The sequence below is a fragment of the Chaetodon trifascialis genome, chromosome 23, assembly GCF_039877785.1.
Source record: "Chaetodon trifascialis isolate fChaTrf1 chromosome 23, fChaTrf1.hap1, whole genome shotgun sequence".
In the NCBI taxonomy this organism is placed as follows: domain Eukaryota; kingdom Metazoa; phylum Chordata; class Actinopteri; order Chaetodontiformes; family Chaetodontidae; genus Chaetodon; species Chaetodon trifascialis.
The window spans coordinates 18431352-18451345 of NC_092078.1; the positions used below are offsets into that span (position 1 = coordinate 18431352).

The 19994-nt window shown below is 45.3% G+C and overlaps 1 protein-coding gene across 1 annotated transcript in view; it reads left to right on the forward strand.

Annotated features, from left to right (window-relative positions):
* The window catches only part of LOC139351159 (SH3 domain and tetratricopeptide repeat-containing protein 1), a 37627-nt gene extending 17859 nt beyond the window's left edge, over nucleotides 1-19768 (forward strand). Inside the window, exons 18-19 of the mRNA XM_070992895.1 lie at nucleotides 13426-13622; nucleotides 19520-19768. Coding sequence (XP_070848996.1) covers nucleotides 13426-13622; nucleotides 19520-19768 — 446 coding nt within the window. The remainder of the gene's footprint in view (nucleotides 1-13425; nucleotides 13623-19519) is intronic.
* Nucleotides 19769-19994: the final 226 nt, after the last annotated feature.

Below are 19994 nucleotides of genomic sequence, written 5' to 3' on the forward strand. Positions count from 1 at the left end.
AAGGAAAGCTACTGACTGGTCCTGAGACTCTGATTGTTGGCGATTCTGCTATTAAAGATGTGGGAAGAATGTACAGCAGAAACACAAAAGTGTTGTGCTTTCCTGATGATACAGTCTCCAACATGACCAACAGAATCCTCAGTATTGTTGCAGAAATTCCAACTCTGAAATACCTTGTACTGCACACAGGGGCAAATGATATTGCGAAACGACAGTCTGAAGTGCTCAAACAAGATTTAGGTAAACTGCTAAATACAGTGAGCTCTCTGAATGCTGAAGTCTTCTTCAGTGGGCCTTTACCACCAGTCAGAGGAGGAGGAGAGAGATTCAGCAGATTGTTGGCAGTAAACAGATGGCTTTCAACTGCATGTGATGTCCACTCAGTGCATTTTATTGACAATTTCAACTTTTTCTGGGACCGCAGACATTTTTCAAAGGAGACGGACTTTCCCTAAACAAGTCAGGAGTAAAACTTTTTGCCTCCAACCTATCTTTCTTCCTGCGTCACACTGTTGCCACTCCCAAGGACAAGAGACAAGAGGAATCCAAACAAAAGCAGCAAGCACCAAAACATGAAGGAGAACCAACTCTCCCCCCGCCTGTATGCTCTAACCATGAGGGATGCCAGAGCAAAAAAGCGGATGCCTCATGTCCTCCACCAGAGGCCACTGCTCGTGAGGATTCACTGACTCCAACCACTAAAACTCCACCTAGGCCACCATCTCCAACTGCCCAAACTCCATCTAGCTCATCATCATCACTGGGTATCCCATCACCCTCCTCCCCCCTGCTGGAGTTTACTGACCAAATGAACAAACTTGTCAGCGCTGGTATCAGGCTTACTCCTCGCCCATCTGGGATCCTGTCCCCCCAAATTCCACCCCGCCCCCTATAACCACCCTGTCCCCCTCCACCACCACAGCGCCGACGGGCACCACCTCCACCCCTTCCACGGCTTGATCTGAAACTACTCCAGTCCCCTAGTAAGAGCCCAGCACAGCCACCTATTTGTGTTGGTAACTGATGTGTTCTGGGTCCATCTTTTAAGGCAAATGTTATGTCTGACTTTTCCAAGGAAAAGCCAGGGCCCATTGTGCCGGAAGCTTCATTGATTCATGTCTCCTTAGGTAGGAGGAGAAGATCGGTCCATCTCTCCAGAAACATCACATCATCGAATTTAACATGTATTCCATGTCAGCCACAGTATGTTCTAAAACATGGGGATGTTGGACTTTTTAGCACATTTAACTTAGCTCTTTTAAATGTTAGGTCTTTGGCAGGCAAATCATTCTTAATCAATGACTTTATCATCAAGCACAAGCTTGATTTTATGTTTTTAACTGAAACTTGGTTAGGACAAGATAACAGCACAGCAGTTCTCAATGAGTCAGCCCCTCCGAATTTCAGTTTCATAAGTGAAGTAAGAATGCAGAAGAGAGGAGGTGGAGTCGCCATTTTGTTTAATGATAGCATTCAGTGCAAGAGAGTCTCTTATGGTCAGTTTGAATCTTTTGAATATGTTGCCACTCAATCAAAGTCTCCCTGTCAATCAGTCTTCGTAACCATCTACAAGCCCCCAAAATACAATGCAAAGTTTTCTGATGAGTTTGCCAATCTACTGTCTGTTGTTTGTATTGATTTTTGACTGTGTTGTGTTAGTGGGTGACTTCAACATTCATGTTGATAATCTCAAAGATGGATGTGCTAAAGAACTTCTAAACATCCTGGAACATTTTGGCCTATCTCAGTACGTAACACATTCAACACATAACAAAGGGCATATATTAGATTTGGTTATCTCCAAAGGGCTTAATATCTCTGAGGTTATAGTGACAGATGTTGCTCTTTCTGATCATTACTGTGTGTCATTTAAAATGGCCACACCTGCTATTCGTAACAAAAGTGTAACAGAGGTAATCAAAAAGCGTTATATTAATGATAACACCTGTGCAGTCTTCACTCAGTCTTTTACACCATCACCAACACTGCCCTTAGCGTCAACTGATGACCTTGTAAATGATTTCAGTTCCAAAGTTATGACTATTATTGACTCCATCGCTCCAATTAAGACCAAAGTTTTGTCAAGAAGGAAAAAGGCCCCTTGGAGAAACACCACACTGGTCAAAGTCCAGAAAAGAGTCTGCAGACAGGCAGTGTTCTGAAGACTGTGTGGCAGAGCAGGTGATGAGCAGAGCCCGACCACTAGGGGCGCAGCCGCGCTCGGTCAAGCTGTATACTGCAGATTCACGAGAGAGAGGTAAAACTGTCGCGAGTAGTAGTTATCGTTTCGAGTGGATGATGGAGTGCGTTCTAACAGACGCACACTTTGTGATTACAAGCAGACGCCAGTCAGTTCTATAAGAGAGCCTTTATGACAAATGGTCCTTCGAGCCGGAAAGGTAATTACAAAGTGAAAATGGCTTATGTTCCCCCAAGTGAAGATGAACGTCCACGCCGCAAGGTGCGCCAACCTGGATGGATGGAGGATTATGAAGGGTACGCCCTACCGCAGGCTGCAAGTTACACAGCACGTGCTTCTACTGTGACAGAGGAGACGGACTGGAGCAGAGAGGGATTTGCCGAGATGACACCCCTCACTCACTGTATCATACTCAGCACCCTGCAGAGTACATGGAGACACGCCCCAGTCACATAATGGATGTGCTGCAGCAAATACAAGAGGAAAATAGGAGGTTGCAGCTGATGGTGAGTGACATGAAACATCAGATAGACAGGCATAGTGCAGCACCACCCAGTTTACAGCCTAGAATGCTGTATCATCCAAGAGAGAGTCATTACCATGGTAGAGGAGAGGACACCAGGCCCCTACTGCCACCACCCTCCATGCAACATACCTCACTTGGAAACACTCGCAGCACACATCTTTCCCAGTCAGGGGGGCAGAACAGCTGGTCAATGCAGCCACCGACACCCTCCCAGCAGGATCTACTGCAGCATCCACCGGGGGAGCTGCACCTCCCACCTGTGGTACAGGATGCTATACCAGATGAGGATTGGCCGCTGCCTCCTCCACCAGTAACCTTCGTCAGTGACGCCAATGAGCCTCCAAGGGTGCAGCCTACACCCTCAGGGCAGTCTGCTGATCTCATGGAGAACCTCAGAGAACGTCTGCAGCAGCTGGAAGCACGCCTATCACCAGCCCCATCCATGTCATCAGGCGCTGAACAATATGATAGTGTACGACAGTCAGTGGCATTCCCACAACCGCCACGACGGCTAACCTCAGCAGTGCCACTACCAAACAGCAACGAGAGGATATACAGGGGCCCGACACCGTCAATCCCTAAGTTCACCCGGGATGACCCCAGAGAGTTTGCCAGACTGAAGCTCGCACTTGACAATATTCTTCCTACTGACGCAACAGAGATGTTCAAGTACCAAGTGCTCTGTGACCACCTCAAGTTTGAGAAGGCCCTGCTGATAGCTGATTCGTACAGCAACTCCTTATTCCCCTACTCTGACACCATGACCTCACTAATCAAACACTATGGTCAGCCTCACCAGCTGTCTCTACAACGGATTGCAGAGCTCATGGAGGAGCCTGCGATTAGAGCGGGAGACCCTGTGGCATTCAGGAGGTTTGCGCTGAGAGTCAGAGCTCTAGTCGGGATGCTTGAATAACTGGGTGAGGACGGGCACATAGAGTTAAAGTGTGGGTCGCATGTGGCCAGATTAATGAAGAAGCTTCCTCAGGATCTCCGTGCGACCTTCCGCCGCCACATCCACTCCTGGAAGGCTGGAATCCCGTCATTGGTGGACTTTGCAGAGTGGTTGGAATATGAGCTGGAAATCCAGGAGGGCGGAGACAGGCTTGACAAGATAGAGGATGTACAGAAGGAGAGAAATTGGCCAAAGGAGAGTAACAGGGATAAGAGAGCTGCTAGAAAGACCATGAACCTGCTGCACGGTACTGCACATGACACAGTACTTCGAGTATGTCCAGCTGAAGCTTCAGACTGCTACGAGGCCCCAGATAAGCCCAAAGCCTACTGCCCCTACTGTAGCAATACACTACACTTCTTGGACCAGTGTTTGAACTTTAAGCAATTAACCAAGGAGCAGAAGATGACCTGGGTGAAGTCCAATAATTGTTGCTGGCGCTGTGGACGACAGCACCAGGCCGCCCAGTGTCGGTTGAGAGTCCAATGCAAGACGTGTAAGGGGAAACACCTTGAGGCCCTGCATGATGTCAATCTCCGTACAGGCAGGAATGAACACTGCAGGGAATAGCCCCGGTGTAGAGGTAAAGCCAGCTACAGATGTTCTGTACCTGGATCGGCGCGCCGGCTGCAATCAGGTCCTTTTAAAGGTCAGTAAGGTGCTACTGCGTAATGGTGACCACACCCTGGAAACATATGCTATCCTAGATGATGGCTCAGAGAGGACGATCCTTCTCCAGGAGGCTGCCCAGAGGCTACAGCTCCAGGGAACTCCAGAGAGCCTCACCCTGAGAACAGTTCGGCAGGACCTGAGAACAATACATGGATCATCAGTGGCATTCAGAATCTCCCCAGCTGGTCAGCCGACAAAAACACTCAAGGTTGAGAGGGCCTTCACTGCAGATGAACTAGGTCTGGCTGAACACACTTACCCAGTGAAGGGGCTTCAGCGCAGATATAAGCACCTGAAGACGCTCCCCCTGCAGTCGTTCACAGACGCCCATCCACTGCTCCTGATAGGCTCAGATTGTCCACACCTGGTTACGCCTATCGAACCTGTCCGCCTTGGCCAACCTGGGGGCCCAGCTGCAGTTAAGACCAGGCTTGGTTGGACACTGCAAGGGCCAGTCAAGTCTCTCCAACAGTGCAACCGCCCACAACAGTGTCTGTTTGTGTCCACCTTTTCCCCTGAAGCTGAACTCTTTAAACACGTAGAGAAGCTCTGGCAACTGGACACTCTCCCATACCGAAATGAGAAGCTGGTAACCAGGTCACGGAGAGACCAAGAGGCCATTAACCTTCTCGATGCAAAGACTATAAGGGTGAAGGTAGAGGGAGTGCTCAGATATGCCACCCCACTGTTGCATGTGAGTAACATGCCTACGCTCACAGCGCAGCCTGAAGCAGTACTCCCCAGCCTACGAAGCACAGAGAAGCGTCTTAACAGAGATGCGGTGAAGGCAGAGGCGTATCAGGCAGAGATCATGAAGCTGAAGGAAGCAGGCTATACCACCAAAATCAGTCAGGAGCAAGTAAAGGCATCCCAGGAGTCATGGTTTATTCCCCACCACCTGGTGACACACAATGGGAAGAACCGTATCGTGTTCAACTGTTCCTACACCTACAAAGATAAGAACCTCGATGAGCTGCTGTTGCCTGGCCCAAACCTTGGTGCATCTCTCCTGGGTGTCCTGTTGCGGTTTAGGGAACACTCCATCGCAGTCAGCAGCGATATCAAGGGAATGTTTCACCAGGTTAGGTTGCTGCCTGAAGACCGGCCTCTGTTGCGCTTCCTCTGGCGCGACCTACAAAGAGACTCCCAACCTAGTGTATATGAGTGGCAGGTTCTTCCTTTCGGGACCACATGTTCACCATGCTGTGCCATATACGCTCTACAGAGGCATGTGCATGACCACGCCCACCCAGGGGATGCAGTTTGTGAGTCCATTGAGAACCATTTTTATGTGGACAACTGGCTGCAGAGCTTCCCTTCTCCAGACATGGCCAAAGATGTCACAGACAAGCTTAGGGGGCTGCTAATGGAGGGAGGCTTTGAACTGCGACAATGGGCCAGTAACATGCCAGATGTCATCAGTCACCTCCCCCAGGAGATCAGGTCAGAGAGCAGTGAACAGTTGCTAAACCACACAGACATGGACCCACAAGAACCTGCCCTGGGGCTGTGCTGGTTATGTCAGTCAGACACGCTGTGCTATAAGTCGCGCCAGCTGGAGAGCTCCCCTCCCACCATGAGGAACATTTACAAAGTATTGGCCAGCCAATATGATCCCATAGGGTTCCTCATGCCATACACTACGAGGGCCAAAGTGCTTGTGCAGCAGCTATGGGACAAGAAGCGGGAGTGGGATGACCCTTTACTGCCTGGTGAGTTGCTAACAGTGTGGCAAGACTGGGAGAGTGAGCTACAGTATCTGGACAATATCAGACTGCCTCGCTGCTATGTGAGCCCAGTCATGGACCATGCAGCCAGTAAGCAGGAGGTCCACATCTTCTGTGATGCATCTCAACGTGCGTACGGCAGTGTGGGATATCTGCGTACAGAAGATGCAGAGGGTCATGTGGAGGTGGCATTCCTGACAGCCCGGTCCAGAGTGGCCCCCAAGCGTCAGCTTTCCATGCCATGGTTGGAGCTGTGCGCTGCACTCACTGGCGCTCAGCTCGCAAACCTGCTAACCCGAGAGCTCACACTGGAGATATCCAGAGTGGTTATGTGGACAGACTCAACAACAGTTCTTGCCTGGATTCAGTCGGACTCCTGCCGCTTTAAGGTGTTTGCAGGAACCCGTATTGCAGAAATTCAAGAGTTAACTGACAGCCAGGCCTGGCGCTATGTGGAGACATCCGAGAACCCAGCAGATGACCTCACCCGCGGGAAATCACTGCATGAACTCACAGGTGAGAATCGTTGGACCCATGGACCCCCGTTCCTGTGGCTGCCACCCGACCAATGGCCAGTGCATCCTGTCACAGCGAGTGAAGACATCGCTGGGGAGCTACGAAGGCCTACAACCTGCCTGGTTGCCACTGTATCAGGCACCGACCATTCCATGCCTGACGCTCAGCTGTTTAGCACCTTCAGTGAACTGGTGAAGGCAACTGCAGGATACCTTCATAAAGTGGCTCTGGATGCGAGTGGGACTCCTACAGCAGAGGAGTTCAAGGAGGCAGAACTCAGAATTCTGCAGTCCGCTCAAAGCGACAGCTTTCCTGAAGAATTCCAGTGCCTGGCAGCTGGGAAACAAGTCCCTTCCTCTAGCTGCCTAAACACATTAGCTAATACTAATACGATCCATCCTCCCAGCTGATCCGAGTAGGCGGTCGACTACGGCGCTGTCAGGATCTGGAGGATGATATGATCCACCCAATACTCCTTGACCCGAGACATGCTGTAACCAGGATGCTCATTCGACAGGTCGATCATGACCTAAAACACCCTGGTGCAGAGCGGCTTTTCGCAGAGCTAAGGAGGAAGTTTTGGATTCTCTGTGGCCGCGAGGCTATAAGAAGAGAGCAGCGCTCATGTCCCGAGTGTCAGAGGTGGAGAGCTCAACCCATCAACCCCAAGATGGCTGACTTGCCCCCTGCACGGCTCAGGCTACAACAACCAGCCTTCTTCTCAACTGGGATTGACTGTTTCGGTCCGATGCAGGTCAAGGTTGGTCGCCGTAATGAGAAATGCTTGGGCTTGCTCTTTAAATGCCTCACAACGAGAGCAGTCCATATCGAAGTGCTGTCAAGCATCAACACAGACTCTTTCCTGATGGCATTGAGGAGGTTCATATCCCGTCGTGGGAAACCTGCTGAGCTGCACTCAGACCAGGGCACCAATTTCAGAGGCGGAGATAGGGAACTTCAAGAAGCCTTCCAAGCCCTCCATCCTTCTCTCCAGGCCCAGCTAGCAGAGAACCAGATCAAGTTCTGCTTCAACCCACCTAGCGCGCCCCACTTTGGAGGTTCCTGGGAGCGGGAAATCAGGTCAATCAAAGCTGCCCTGACTGCTACCCTGGGCTCACAAGTCGTCTGCGGAGAAGTGTTGGCCACCACCCTGATAGAGATCGAGGGTATTCTCAACTCCAAGCCCCTCGGCTACGTGTCATCCGACGTAGCGGACCCAGACCCAGTCACCCCCAATTTGTTGCTGATGGGGCGGCCAGACCCCTCACTACCACAAGCAGTGTATCACGACTCAGAACTGCTCAGTCGTCGTCAGTGGAGAGCCTGTCAAGTACTGTCTGATCGCTTCTGGGCACGGTTCCTGCGTCATTATCTGCCCACACTACAAACCCGGTCCAAGTGGCAGGCAGACACACCCCCGCTTCAGCTGGACACTGTCGTAATGATCGTCGACCCTCAACTGCCCAGAGCATCGTGGCCTGTGGGAAAAATCATCAAGTTGTTTCCTAGTGCTGATGGTCTGGTTCGCACAGCGGAGATTAAAGTCAAAGACCGCACCTATGTTCGACCAGTGAGTCGTCTCATCAGGCTTCCTGCTGTACCAGAAGAGGATGAGCAGTGATGGACTGAATACTGCAAATTTGTTGGAGCAAATTTGGGGGCGGCTGTTCTGAAGACTGTGCGGCAGAGCAGGTGATGAGCAGAGCCCGACCACTAGGGGCGCAGCCGCGCTCGGTCAAGCTGTATACTGCAGATTCACGAGAGAGAGGTAAAACTGTCGCGAGTAGTAGTTATCGTTTCGAGTGGATGACGTTCCTGTTGTGGCTTCACGTTAGTTTCTACTCTGGTTTGGCTAGATGTGCGTCCAGAGAAAAGTAAGTTTCAGTTGTGTTGTGTTTGCCAAAATGCTTATATTGTCATGCTGCTACTCTATATGTAGTGCTAATAAACGTGTTGCTAATGATTAAGATGTTCGTTATCGCCAGAAACGGGACGAACGGTCATTCATTATATATTTATTTGCGTTACTGACCGTTCCTTTTTTTTCCTTCTCTTACACAAAGATAGACATATTGCTGTTCACTGTGTATCTGGTTTCATGTGTTTTGAGGAAGTTGTGGAGATAGTAGGGATGATTGTTATGCTGAGTATATTGTGGTTTGTGTTGTTGATTATTATTTCTGTTATCCCAGAACCACACACATACATGCCCAACCAGATCTGGGTGAAGTTGTTTAATTAAATCACCATAAAAGAGAGCACCTGTTTTTCATTATTGAGTCTTGGGGGAACTTCGTGGAGTGCGTTCTAACAGACGCACACTTTGCGATTACAAGCAGACGCCAGTCAGTTCTATAAGAGATCCTTTATGACAGGCAGAGCGCAGGTGGCGAAAAACCAAACTCCAGGTTCATTATGAAATTTACAAAAACAGTCTCCACACCTATAACCATGAACTAAAGAAGGCAAGGCAAGCATTCTTCTCAGAGATTATCAACAGAAACTGTAATAATGCCTGCACTTTATTTTCTGTTGTGGATAGACTGACAAACCCCACAGCATCAGTCCCTCCTGAGCTGCTGTCCAACAAGTCATGTAATGATTTTGCAGCCTTTTTTACAGATAAAATTTCAAGGATAAGACAAACAGTGTGCAGCTCCAACTCAGGCAAAATGATAAGTCCATCTGTGCCTTCTTGTTCTCCAGTTAATCTAGCACATTTTAACCTTCTAGATCATACAAGGCTGACAGAAACACACAACACAACATGCTGCCTTGATACTCTGCCAACAAACTTTTTTAAAAATGTTTTTAATTGCATAGCTCCAGATGTGTTGCAGATAATAAATAATTCTCTTCAGTCCGGTCAGTTTCCCCAGGCCTTGAAAACTGCAGTAATAAAACCTCTCCTAAAAAAGACTAATCTGGATGCTTCAGTAATTAGTAACTACAGGCCAATATCAAATCTTCCCTTTCTAGGAAAAATTATTGAAAGGGTTGTTTTTCAACAAACGCATGCTTTCATGATGCAAAACAATCGTTTTAATGCATTTCAGTCTGGATTTCGTCCACACCACAGCACTGAGACTGTACTTATCAAAGTTTTAAATGACATACATGTGAATAATGATGCTTCCAAAACCTCAGTCTTAGTATTATTAGATCTCAGTGCTGCCTTTGACACGGTTGATCATGACATACTTCTTGACAGACTGGAAAAGTGGGTGGGACTTACTGGCACTGTACTACACTGGTTCAAATCCTATTTACAAGATAGAGACTACTTTGTGTCAATTGGTGAGCATGTGTCTGAACGAAAAAAGATGATGTGTGGGGTGCCACAAGGGTCCATTCTCGGACCACTTCTTTTCAATATCTACATGTTGCCCCTAGCTCAGATTATGGAGCATCATAATATCTCTTATCATACTTACGCAGATGATACACAACTTTATATATCTGTGTCATCACATGACTACAGTCCCTTACTTTCACTGAGTGAGTGTATTCATCAAATCAATGAGTGGATGTGCCAGAATTTTCTTCAGCTTAATGCAGATAAGACAGAAGTGATTGTTTTTGGCCCCAAAAATGAAAGGTCAAAGATCATTGCTCAACTTAACTCCATGCCACTGACAACAACAGACAAAGCCAGAAATCTTGGTGTAATTATTGATTCGGACCTGAATTTTAACAACTATTTAAAGCTGATTACCAAATCAGCCTACTACCACCTGAAAAATATAACCAGAATCAAGGGTTGTCTGTCCAAAGAAGACATGGAAAAACTTGTTCATGCATTCATTTTCAGTAGGTTGGACTATTGCAATGGAGTCTTTACTGGCCTAAACAAAAAATCAATTAGGCAACTACAGCTGATCCAAAATGCGGCTGCACGAGTCCTTACAAACACCAGAAAAATGGATCATATCACACCAGTCGTCAGATCACTACATTGGCTTCCTGTGAGTCAAAGAATAGACTTTAAAATCTTACTGTTGGTTTATAAAGCATTAAATGGTCTAGGACCAAAATATATTCTAGATTTATTGACTCCATATGAAGTATCCAGACCTCTCAGGTCATCAGGGACAGGTCTATTGTGTGTTCCCAGAATCAGAACCAAACAAAGTGAAGCAGCTTTCAGTTATGCTCCTCACCTGTGGAACATTCTCCCTGCACACCTGAGGTCTGCACCAAGTGCACCAAGTCATTTAAATCAGGGTTGAAAACATTATTATTTGCTACAGCTTTTACTTAAAGTAAATGTATTTGCTCAATGGTTTTAATCATTTTAAATGCTAAATTATTGTCTTTTACTGGTGTCTGTTTAATTTTCCTTTAATTGTATTTCATTTATTTATTTTTTTTTTGTTCTCTTCTAATCAAAATGTATGATTTTTATGCTTCTGTAAAGCACTTTGAATTGCCTAGTGTATGAATTGTGCTATGCAAATAAATTTGCCTTGCCTTGCCTTGCCTTACATATTTACTGTGGAGCTGATGAGCACCACACTGATTATCTGCACAGTAGAAAGAATACTAGGGGCTCTATTTTCGACTCTGCCGCCGACGCAGTAGTATTTTCGAGGGGCACTGGCAGGTACATGGCGCATTTGGTATTTTGGTAAACCAAGGCGCACAGAGGTGCCCCAGGATGGGCGTTGCGGCGCAGTAGGGGGGAGGTGTCGGCATAATGAGCCGGCGTAAAAGTGCGCTGAAAGCTCGCCACATCAGACCTAGTCAACTCTGTGCGCCAGCGGCGCAAGTGGATTTTCGTAAACCGGCGGAGTCGTGCGCTCACGTCACCAACACCTCACAGACGAATGTACACAGGTGAAACAGGGATGCGAACTAATCAGTTAACGTCGCTGTGCCAACCAGAAACAGCCGTGGCATCCTACAGAGCATATATACTGCATCTATCTGAGAGCACTTGAGAGACAGAGAGAGACAGACACATGGAAAAAACGTAAGTGATGATCGTTGTCCGCTGTTACCCACATCATTTCATTCCAAATACAAATGTAATCATAGTAATGCTTAACGTTATCTACAAAGATGGAGTACATCATTCCTTTGAGGAGGATGAAAAGGAGGCCGAGGATTTACCATCTAAGGACCTCATATTTAGACATCAGAATCAGAATCAGAAATCCTTTATTTATCCCCGAGGGGAAATTGTTTTTGTTGCAGTGCTCCTTTCAAGAATAGAATTAGAATAAAATTAGAAAAGAAAGAAAAGAGAGAGAACTATATATATAAAAAGCAGAGAAGTTTGGGCGTCGGACTTGCCACTTGCCATGCGCCTGGCCAGCGGCGTTCTTAAAGGTGAGGCAAGGAGCTGCTGTGATTGGTGCAAATTTGACTCGGCTGTGTCAAACCCACTCCATGCCTTCTCCCCTCCCTCTTTCCGAGTTGCGCCGCTGGGTGGGACTGAGATGAGAAGGAGAAGATGCGCCGCTATTGCGGCGCACGAAAATACCAAAGTCTGCGCCGCCACGCCCCATCGGTGTAGCGGACCTGACTTTGCACTGCGCCTGCGCCGTGCTGGCGGTGGAGTCATAAATAGAGCCCTAGGTATTAATGAGTACGGCTCTTGAGCAGATGTTGTGGAGTGCAGCACAGCAGGTAATAATTGTATTGATATTTTTGCCATTTTCTGCTGACGTCTAGCAGTCAGACTCACTTGCCAATTTCATGGGGTGCCATGGAGGCCACAATGTTGGTCATCATGGCTCCCAGTGTCATTGGCAGTCTCAGCTGCCCAGCACCCCAGAGCTTAGAATATAAATATAAATATAAATGTAAATGTAAATGTAAATGTAAATGTAAATGTAAATATAAATATAAATATAAATATAAATACAGATTGTTTATTTCATTACTCATTGCGGTGAAAAAGTAGTCTGAATACTCTGACGTGTTGCTTTGTTGCACGTCACCCCTAACACTGCCTGTCCCTCATTAGGCTTCCCTCTCTTTTGTATTTAGTCTGTGTGTTCCCCCCTCAGTCTGTCAGTTGTTCTTGGTATCCTGTGTGACTAGCGTTCCAGCCCTTTCCTAGTGATTCTGAGTTTTTGATTAGTTTACATGGACCATTACTGTTCATTGGAGTTTTGATTCTCACCTGCTGCATTTGGGTCTTACCTCTTGTTTCCCTGTACTCTGCTTACAGAAGTGTAATGCCTTGACTTTTTATATTGCTCTCACACCACAGCCACCGATCCACTTTCCACTTGAATTGTATATTTCTAATGCAGGGAGGACCTCTAAAAATGTCCCATACATTGCCACTGAAATCCCCTAACAATCCACACCAGTACATTTTTCAGGAATAAATGTGCTGATGATTTTCTTAAATTATAGAGCATTGTCAGTAATGGAGTTAAGAATGTAAAGTTAATCTTGCTGGTAGCACTAAAAGCAAATCTGAGGGGTTCAACGACTATTGAGCATGACTGTGATCAACAAATGTAAAGTTCATCCATGAAATAGGTTATAAGATATCTTATGTATGAGGAAAGTTTGTGGAGTGTCCAGAATACGAAGGGTTCATCAGTGGCTCAAATCCCATGTATTGTGTCAAGTATGAAAACAACAACCAGAACAAATTTTGCTCTGTGAGGGATAAATATCAGTATGAAATTTCATGGTATTCTGGCCAGTAGTAGTTAGGTATTTGTTGCTCTGAATCAAAGTGGCACACAGGTGAAATGATAACTTTACTGATAAAATTATTTTAAAATGTAGAGTAACTTACAGATATCCTGTAAATGTGCTATAACTGAATTACTGTGTCCATCTTTGTGTTTAACTGTGCATACAGGTGAACATCTGAATAAGCGAGTGGCTTACCACCGTCTGGCTTCTCTGTGCCACTGTCTGGAGCAGTCTGAACTGGCTGAACACTATTACCTTAAGACTCTGACCCTCTGTCCAACACCACTTCTGTTTGATGAGGAAACACTGTACTATGTCAGGGTGTATCAGACACTGGGAAACATCTTATTCTATGACCTGAAGGTAAGGGATTAAATGATTGACATGGGATGGTGTTTTTTGAATCCCTCAAACCTGTGAATTTGGAGTTTACTACCAGCACTTAAACAATTTGACACCTACCAATAATGCCTACATTATGTAAAATAACTATCACCTGTTACCAATGAACCTGTTTATCTGTGGAATGTTCCAAACAGGTGTTTTTGGAGCATTCCACAACTTTCCCAGTCTTTTGTTGCTCCTGAAATGTGTTGCTGGCCTCAAATTCAGAATAAGCATATAGAAACAAAAATCTGAAGTAGATTTTCATCTTTGTACTGTTTTCACTTGCATATACTGTACGTCCAAAAGGATTTGAAAATTATCACATTCTATTTTATTTATGTTTTACACAGTGTCCCAACTTTTTTAGTATCAGGGTATTATGATTGTTCTCATTCATTATTTGGACTTGGTTTGGAGCTACAGTACTGTGCAAAAGTTTTAGGCAGGTGTGGAAAAAATGCTATAAACAAAGAATGCTTTCAAAAATGTAAGTGTTGATAATTTATTTTCATCAATTAACAAAATGCAGTGAATGAACAGAAGACAAATCTAAATGAAATCAATATTTGGTGTGACCACCCTTTGCCTTAAAAACAGCATCAATTCTTGCAGGTACACTTACTCACAGTTTTTGAAGGAACTCAGCTGGTAGGTTGTTTCAAACATCTTGGAGAACTGACTACAGATCTTCTGTGGATGTAGGCTTCCCTAAATCCTTCTGTCTCTTCATGTAATCCCAGACAGACTCCATGATGTTGAGATCAGGGTTCTGTGGGGGCCATACCTTTACTTCCAGGACTTCTTGTTCTTTAAGCTGAAGATAGTTCTTAATGACATTGGCTGTATGTTTGGGGTCATTGTCCTGCTGCAGAAAAAAGTCACACGCCTTCCTGATGGTTTTACATGATGGATAAGTATCTGCCTGTATTTCTCAGCACTGAGGACACCATTAATTCTGAACAAATCTCCAACTGCTTTTGCAGAAATGTAGCTCCATACTTCAAGGAACCTCCACCATACTTCACTGTTGCTTGCAGACACTCATTATTGGACCACTCTCCAGCCCTTCGGCAAACAAACTTCCTTCTGCTTCAGCCCAGTATTTCAAATTCTGACTCATCAGTCTAGAGCACCTGCTGCCACTTTTTTTTGCACCCTAGTTCCTATGTTTTCGTCCATAGTTGAGTCACTTGGCCTTGTGTATGGCTTTTTGGCTGCAACTCTTCCATGATGACCACTTCTGGCCAGACTTCTCCGGACAGTAGATGGGTGTACCTGGGTCCCATTGGTTTCTGCCAGTTCTGAGTTGATGGCACTGCCAGACATCTTCCGATTTTGAAGGGAAATAAGCTTGATGTGTTTTTCATCTGCTGCACTAAGTTTCCTTGGCTGACCGCTGTGTCTATGATCCTCAATGTAGCCGGTTTCTTTGTGCCTCTTCAAAAGAGCCTGAGCAGCACATCTTGACACCTGCTCTGTTTTGAAATCTTTGTCTGTCAATGTCAATGTCAATGTCAACTTTATTTGTATAGCACATTTAAACGGCCAGTGGCCTACCAAAGTGCTTTACAGTAACGAAGCAGAAGCAATAAAAGCAATAACTAGCAATACAATAACAAACAACAACAAAAGAGACATGTAGCATATAAATATAAACAAAGTAAATATAGACCCAATAAAAGTAATCATACTCCGCCAAAAGCTAAAGTGAACAAGTGCGTCTTCATTCGGGCTTTAAAAGTGGAGAGACTGTTTGCGGTGCGCACACTGAGGGGTAGTGCATTCCACAAAGTGGGAGCTGCAACCGCAAACGCTCGGTCCCCTCTGGATTTTAAAAAAGTACAAGGAACATCTAAAACAACTAGGTTAGCAGACCTAAGGGCTCTAGAGGGTTGGTGTAGTTTAACAAGGTCAGCCATGTACTCCGGGGCCAGCCCATTCAGAGATTTAAAAACAAATAAAAGAATCTTAAAATCGATCCTGTACTTAACTGGAAGCCAGTGTAGAGAAGAGAGCACTGGAGTTATGTGCTCGCGTTTCTTAGTGCCAGTAAGGAGGCAAGCTGCCGCGTTCTGAACAAGCTGCAGGCGGTTAAGCTCAGACTGGTCAATGCCAAAGTATAGTGAATTACAGTAATCTAAGCGAGAAGTAATAAAGGAATGGATTACTATTTCAAGGTCTCTCTTGTTGAGATATGGTTTAATCTTAGCCAAAAGCCTCAGTTGAAAGAAGCTCGCCTTGACCACAGCACTGACCTGCTTGTCCAGTTTGAAAGCACCATCAATAATAATACCAAGATTCCTGGCATGGGGTTGTAGGTATGGTGCTAATGGGTCGAGGGAGCTGGCAAGGACCTGAACCAGGTCAGGACAGCCAAACAGGACAACCTCTGTTTTGTTTTCATTTAATTTCAACAAGTTTAGGTCCATCCATGTTTTCACATCATTTAAGCAGTTCAACACAGCCTGCAGAGAGTCTTTAGTAGGTGCTTTCACTGGCAAATACACCTGTACGTCATCCGCAAAAAAATGAAAGGGTATACCGTGCTTCCTAAAAATAGACCCCAGGGGTAGCATATAGAGGGAGAACAGTAGAGGGCCCAGTACTGACCCCTGGGGGACACCGCATGTCAGACGGGCCACAGAGGAGGAAAACTGCCCCATGTGTACAGAGAAGGATCTTCCAGAGAGGTACGATCTGAACCAACTCAGGGCAGTGCCTTTTATGCCTACACAGTGTTCAAGGCGTGATAGGAGGATGGAGTGATCCACCGTATCAAATGCCGCTGTTAGGTCGAGGAGAATTAAAACGACACAGCTACCACAGTCAAGATTTAACAAAAGATCATTAAAAACCTTTAAAAGAGCAGTTTCGGTGCTGTGAAGAGACTTAAAACCAGACTGAAACAATTCAGACACATTGGTCCTCTGTAAAAATTCTTGGAGTTGGTTAAAAACGACTTTCTCTAAAACCTTGGAAATAAAAGGAAGCTTAGAAATAGGCCTAAAATTAGACAAGACCAAGGGATCCAGATTTTTCTTTTTCAGGAGGGGCTGCACCATAGCATGTTTAAATGAAGATGGAACACACCCAGAGCTGAGACACCGATTTAAAAGAAGCAAAATAAAAGACTGAACTGAGGTGAAAACCTCCTTAAACAAATGGGATGGAATACTGTCAGAGGGGCAGTTAGCAGGACGTAAGTGTTCCACTATCTCAGTGATTGTGGAGAGAGTAACAGGCTCAAACTGCTGAAAGACCGCAGAGCCTGCTGTAGGAACTGAGGGATCCTGAACAGACAGAGATAGCGGGGACCTAAGAACAGCATTTTTATTAATAAAAAACTGCAGGAAATCCTCACACAGCAATGAAGAAGGCTCAACACAGGCAGCATCACACGGATTGACAAGAGCATCAAATACATTAAAAAGAACCTGTGGTTTGTGTGCATTAGCAGAAACAAGTGTGGAAAAATATTCATCTTTTGCAGCTTTCACGGCATGCTGATAGGTTAAGAGACAGTCACGAAGGAGATCCCAATCAATTTGTAACCTGTTCTTCTTCCACTTTCTTTCCGCCTGTCTACATGCGCATCTGAGCGCACGGGTGGACTCATTCAGCCAAGGCTCAGTCTGTGGCTTAACACGCCTAAAAGTCACGGGAGCGATAAAGTCCAAAATCTCATTGCAGAGTGAATCAAACATAGACATACAGACATCAACACTATGATCACCAAGATCATCCAGAGAATATAAGAAAGAGTCTTTAAAAGCAGCGGAGAACTGCGAGGGAGTAGAAGAGTGAAAAGTACAAAGATGGCGAACGGGGGTGGAGTTTGTGGTTGAGACAACAGGTATCGCGAGGGAGAACAAAACAGGATGATGGTCGGACAGGGGAGTGTGACAGATTTCGGTTATCTGTACATCTAATCCATATGACAATACAAGATCCAAAATGTGGCCCTTGTCATGTGTCTGCTCCGAAACAGACTGCGTGAGATTAAAAGAGTCAGTGAGATTGAGGAAGTCTCTAACCAGAGGCCTGGTCTCACAACAGACATGCACGTTAAAATCGACGACAATTAAAAAGTGATCATAATTTAGACTGACACCCGACATGAAGTCAGCAAAATCCCGAATAAAGTCTTTGTTAAATTTCGGTGGACGATAGACCACCGCACAGAGAACAGTCACAGAGAAGTTTACCTCAAGGAGTTGAAGCTCAAAGGTGCAGCGATTAACAGCTGGAGGCTGCCGGCAGTGAAAGGTGGATTTGAATATGGATGCTAGTCCTCCACCTTTGCCGGTGATGCGGGGGGAGCTGAAGAAGCTACATCCAGGGGGAAGGAGCTCCGAAAAAGGAGCAAGTTCACCTTCCCGGAGCCAGGTTTCCGTAAGAAACATAAGATCCAATTTCCGTGAGGTAAAGAAGTCGTTGATTAAGAAAGTTTTGTTAGTGACAGATCTCACATTCCACAAAGCCAAGTGAAGATTACTAGTATCAGATAAAGACGGAGCACGCTTCAGTGAACGGAGATTCCGAAGGGAGAGACCTTGCTGATGCAGCATAATTACCTTGTGTCTTGTTGCTGTGCTCAGTCTTGCCATGGTGTATGAACTGTGACATAAAACTGTCTTCCACAACCTCACCTTTGTATCAGAGTTTGACTGTTCCTCAGCCAGTTTTAAGCTGTTTCTGTTTCAGATCATAACTCTGTTTCAACCTACATGTGAAATTGATGATCATTAGCACCTGTTTGGTATAATTGGTTGATCATACACCTGACTATAATGCTACAAAATCACTGACTTTTTGCAAGTGGACCTATAAGAACTGATGCTGGTTTGAAGGCAAAGGGTTGTAACACCAAATATTGATTTGATTTAGATTTTTCTTTTGCCTGCTCACTTTGCATTTTGTACACTGATAAATATAAACAATTATTATTTTTATTTTTGAAAGCATTCTTAGTTTACAGCATTTTTTGACACCCTCCTAAAACATTTGCACAGTGCTGGAAATTGGAATTACCTTGTTTCCACCAAAGGAACCATGGTCTAAATTTAGTTCTTCAGCCATGGTTCCCAAAAACTACCTGCTGTGGCATTTGTATTTTCTAATCTCTCAGGAACTATCAGGGAGGTTTCAGTCCTGAACGTTGCTCGGCAATTGAACACAAACCTTGCGGCTGCTTCAACGTGTTAACAAAATAAGAGGGAATACACAAAAGGGACTTCTAGTCTCCAGCTTAGCTCCTGAGCTTAATTCCTGTGGCTCTGTAGTAACTGGGACTATTTCCCAGAATTGAAGCAGAGGCTTCAATCATTGTCTATCAAAACTTAAAAAAAATGTTGATTTCCTTGTGGCTGAGAGCCAGTATGCTACCTTATCCTCTTCGCAATGGGCACAATGAACTTGCATCAAGTCATGTTCCAAGTCAAGACCATCGCTTTGTGTTTCAACATCTAAAAAGTCATCATACATCAAAGTCAGTCAAAGTTCTTTTTCAGATTCACTTTTCATGAGATTCATAACTCCAGTCTGACTCAAGCCCAAGTAATGTGACTCAGTAGTCTCTCAGTAATCAGTAACCATCTCTTAGTTAAAGGTGCCCTGTGGAATTTTCATGTAGACAAACAAAAGTTATGTTTAAGTGTTTCTCACCAAATTGCAGTGTGTATATCCATTGGGGATTTCAGAATAATAGAATGAAACAAATTGTAACCATGGCCTCACTTGACTTCCGTATTCATGTCTCCATAGTCCGCTATTCATGTGAAGTGTCCACTGTATTTGCACGAACTGTAATGACCAGTAATGTCACTAAATGATACTTTTTTAAGGGACCGTATATTTTTATGTTATCTCTACAGGACCCATTTGATGCTGCAGGCTACTACCACCTGGCTCTAGCTGCAGCGATAGATTTGGGTAACAAGAAGTCTCAGCTGCAGCTCTGCACCCGTCTTGCCACCATCTACCACAACTTCCTAATAGACAGGGAGCTGTCTCTCTTCTTTTACCAGAGAGCAAGAGGACTTGCTGTAGAGCTGAATGTTAGGAGGATAAATATCTCATCAGATCAGCATTATAGCGGCTCCTCACAGTCCAACAGACAATAGGGAAGACACTTTGAGAAGAAACTAAAGTTTTGCTAAGTGCAAGAAAACCTTCAGCAAATGGCTGAATGAATGTTCTCTTTTTGGTACAGAAAACTGATCCCAAAGGAAAACCTATTTTCAAATCCTTACTTAGTGAGGGTTGCATAATATGTGATATGACTGATCACTCATAATCACAAGTTTAAATCAGAAAGGTTATCAGCCAAGTGTTCATAGCAACATAGCT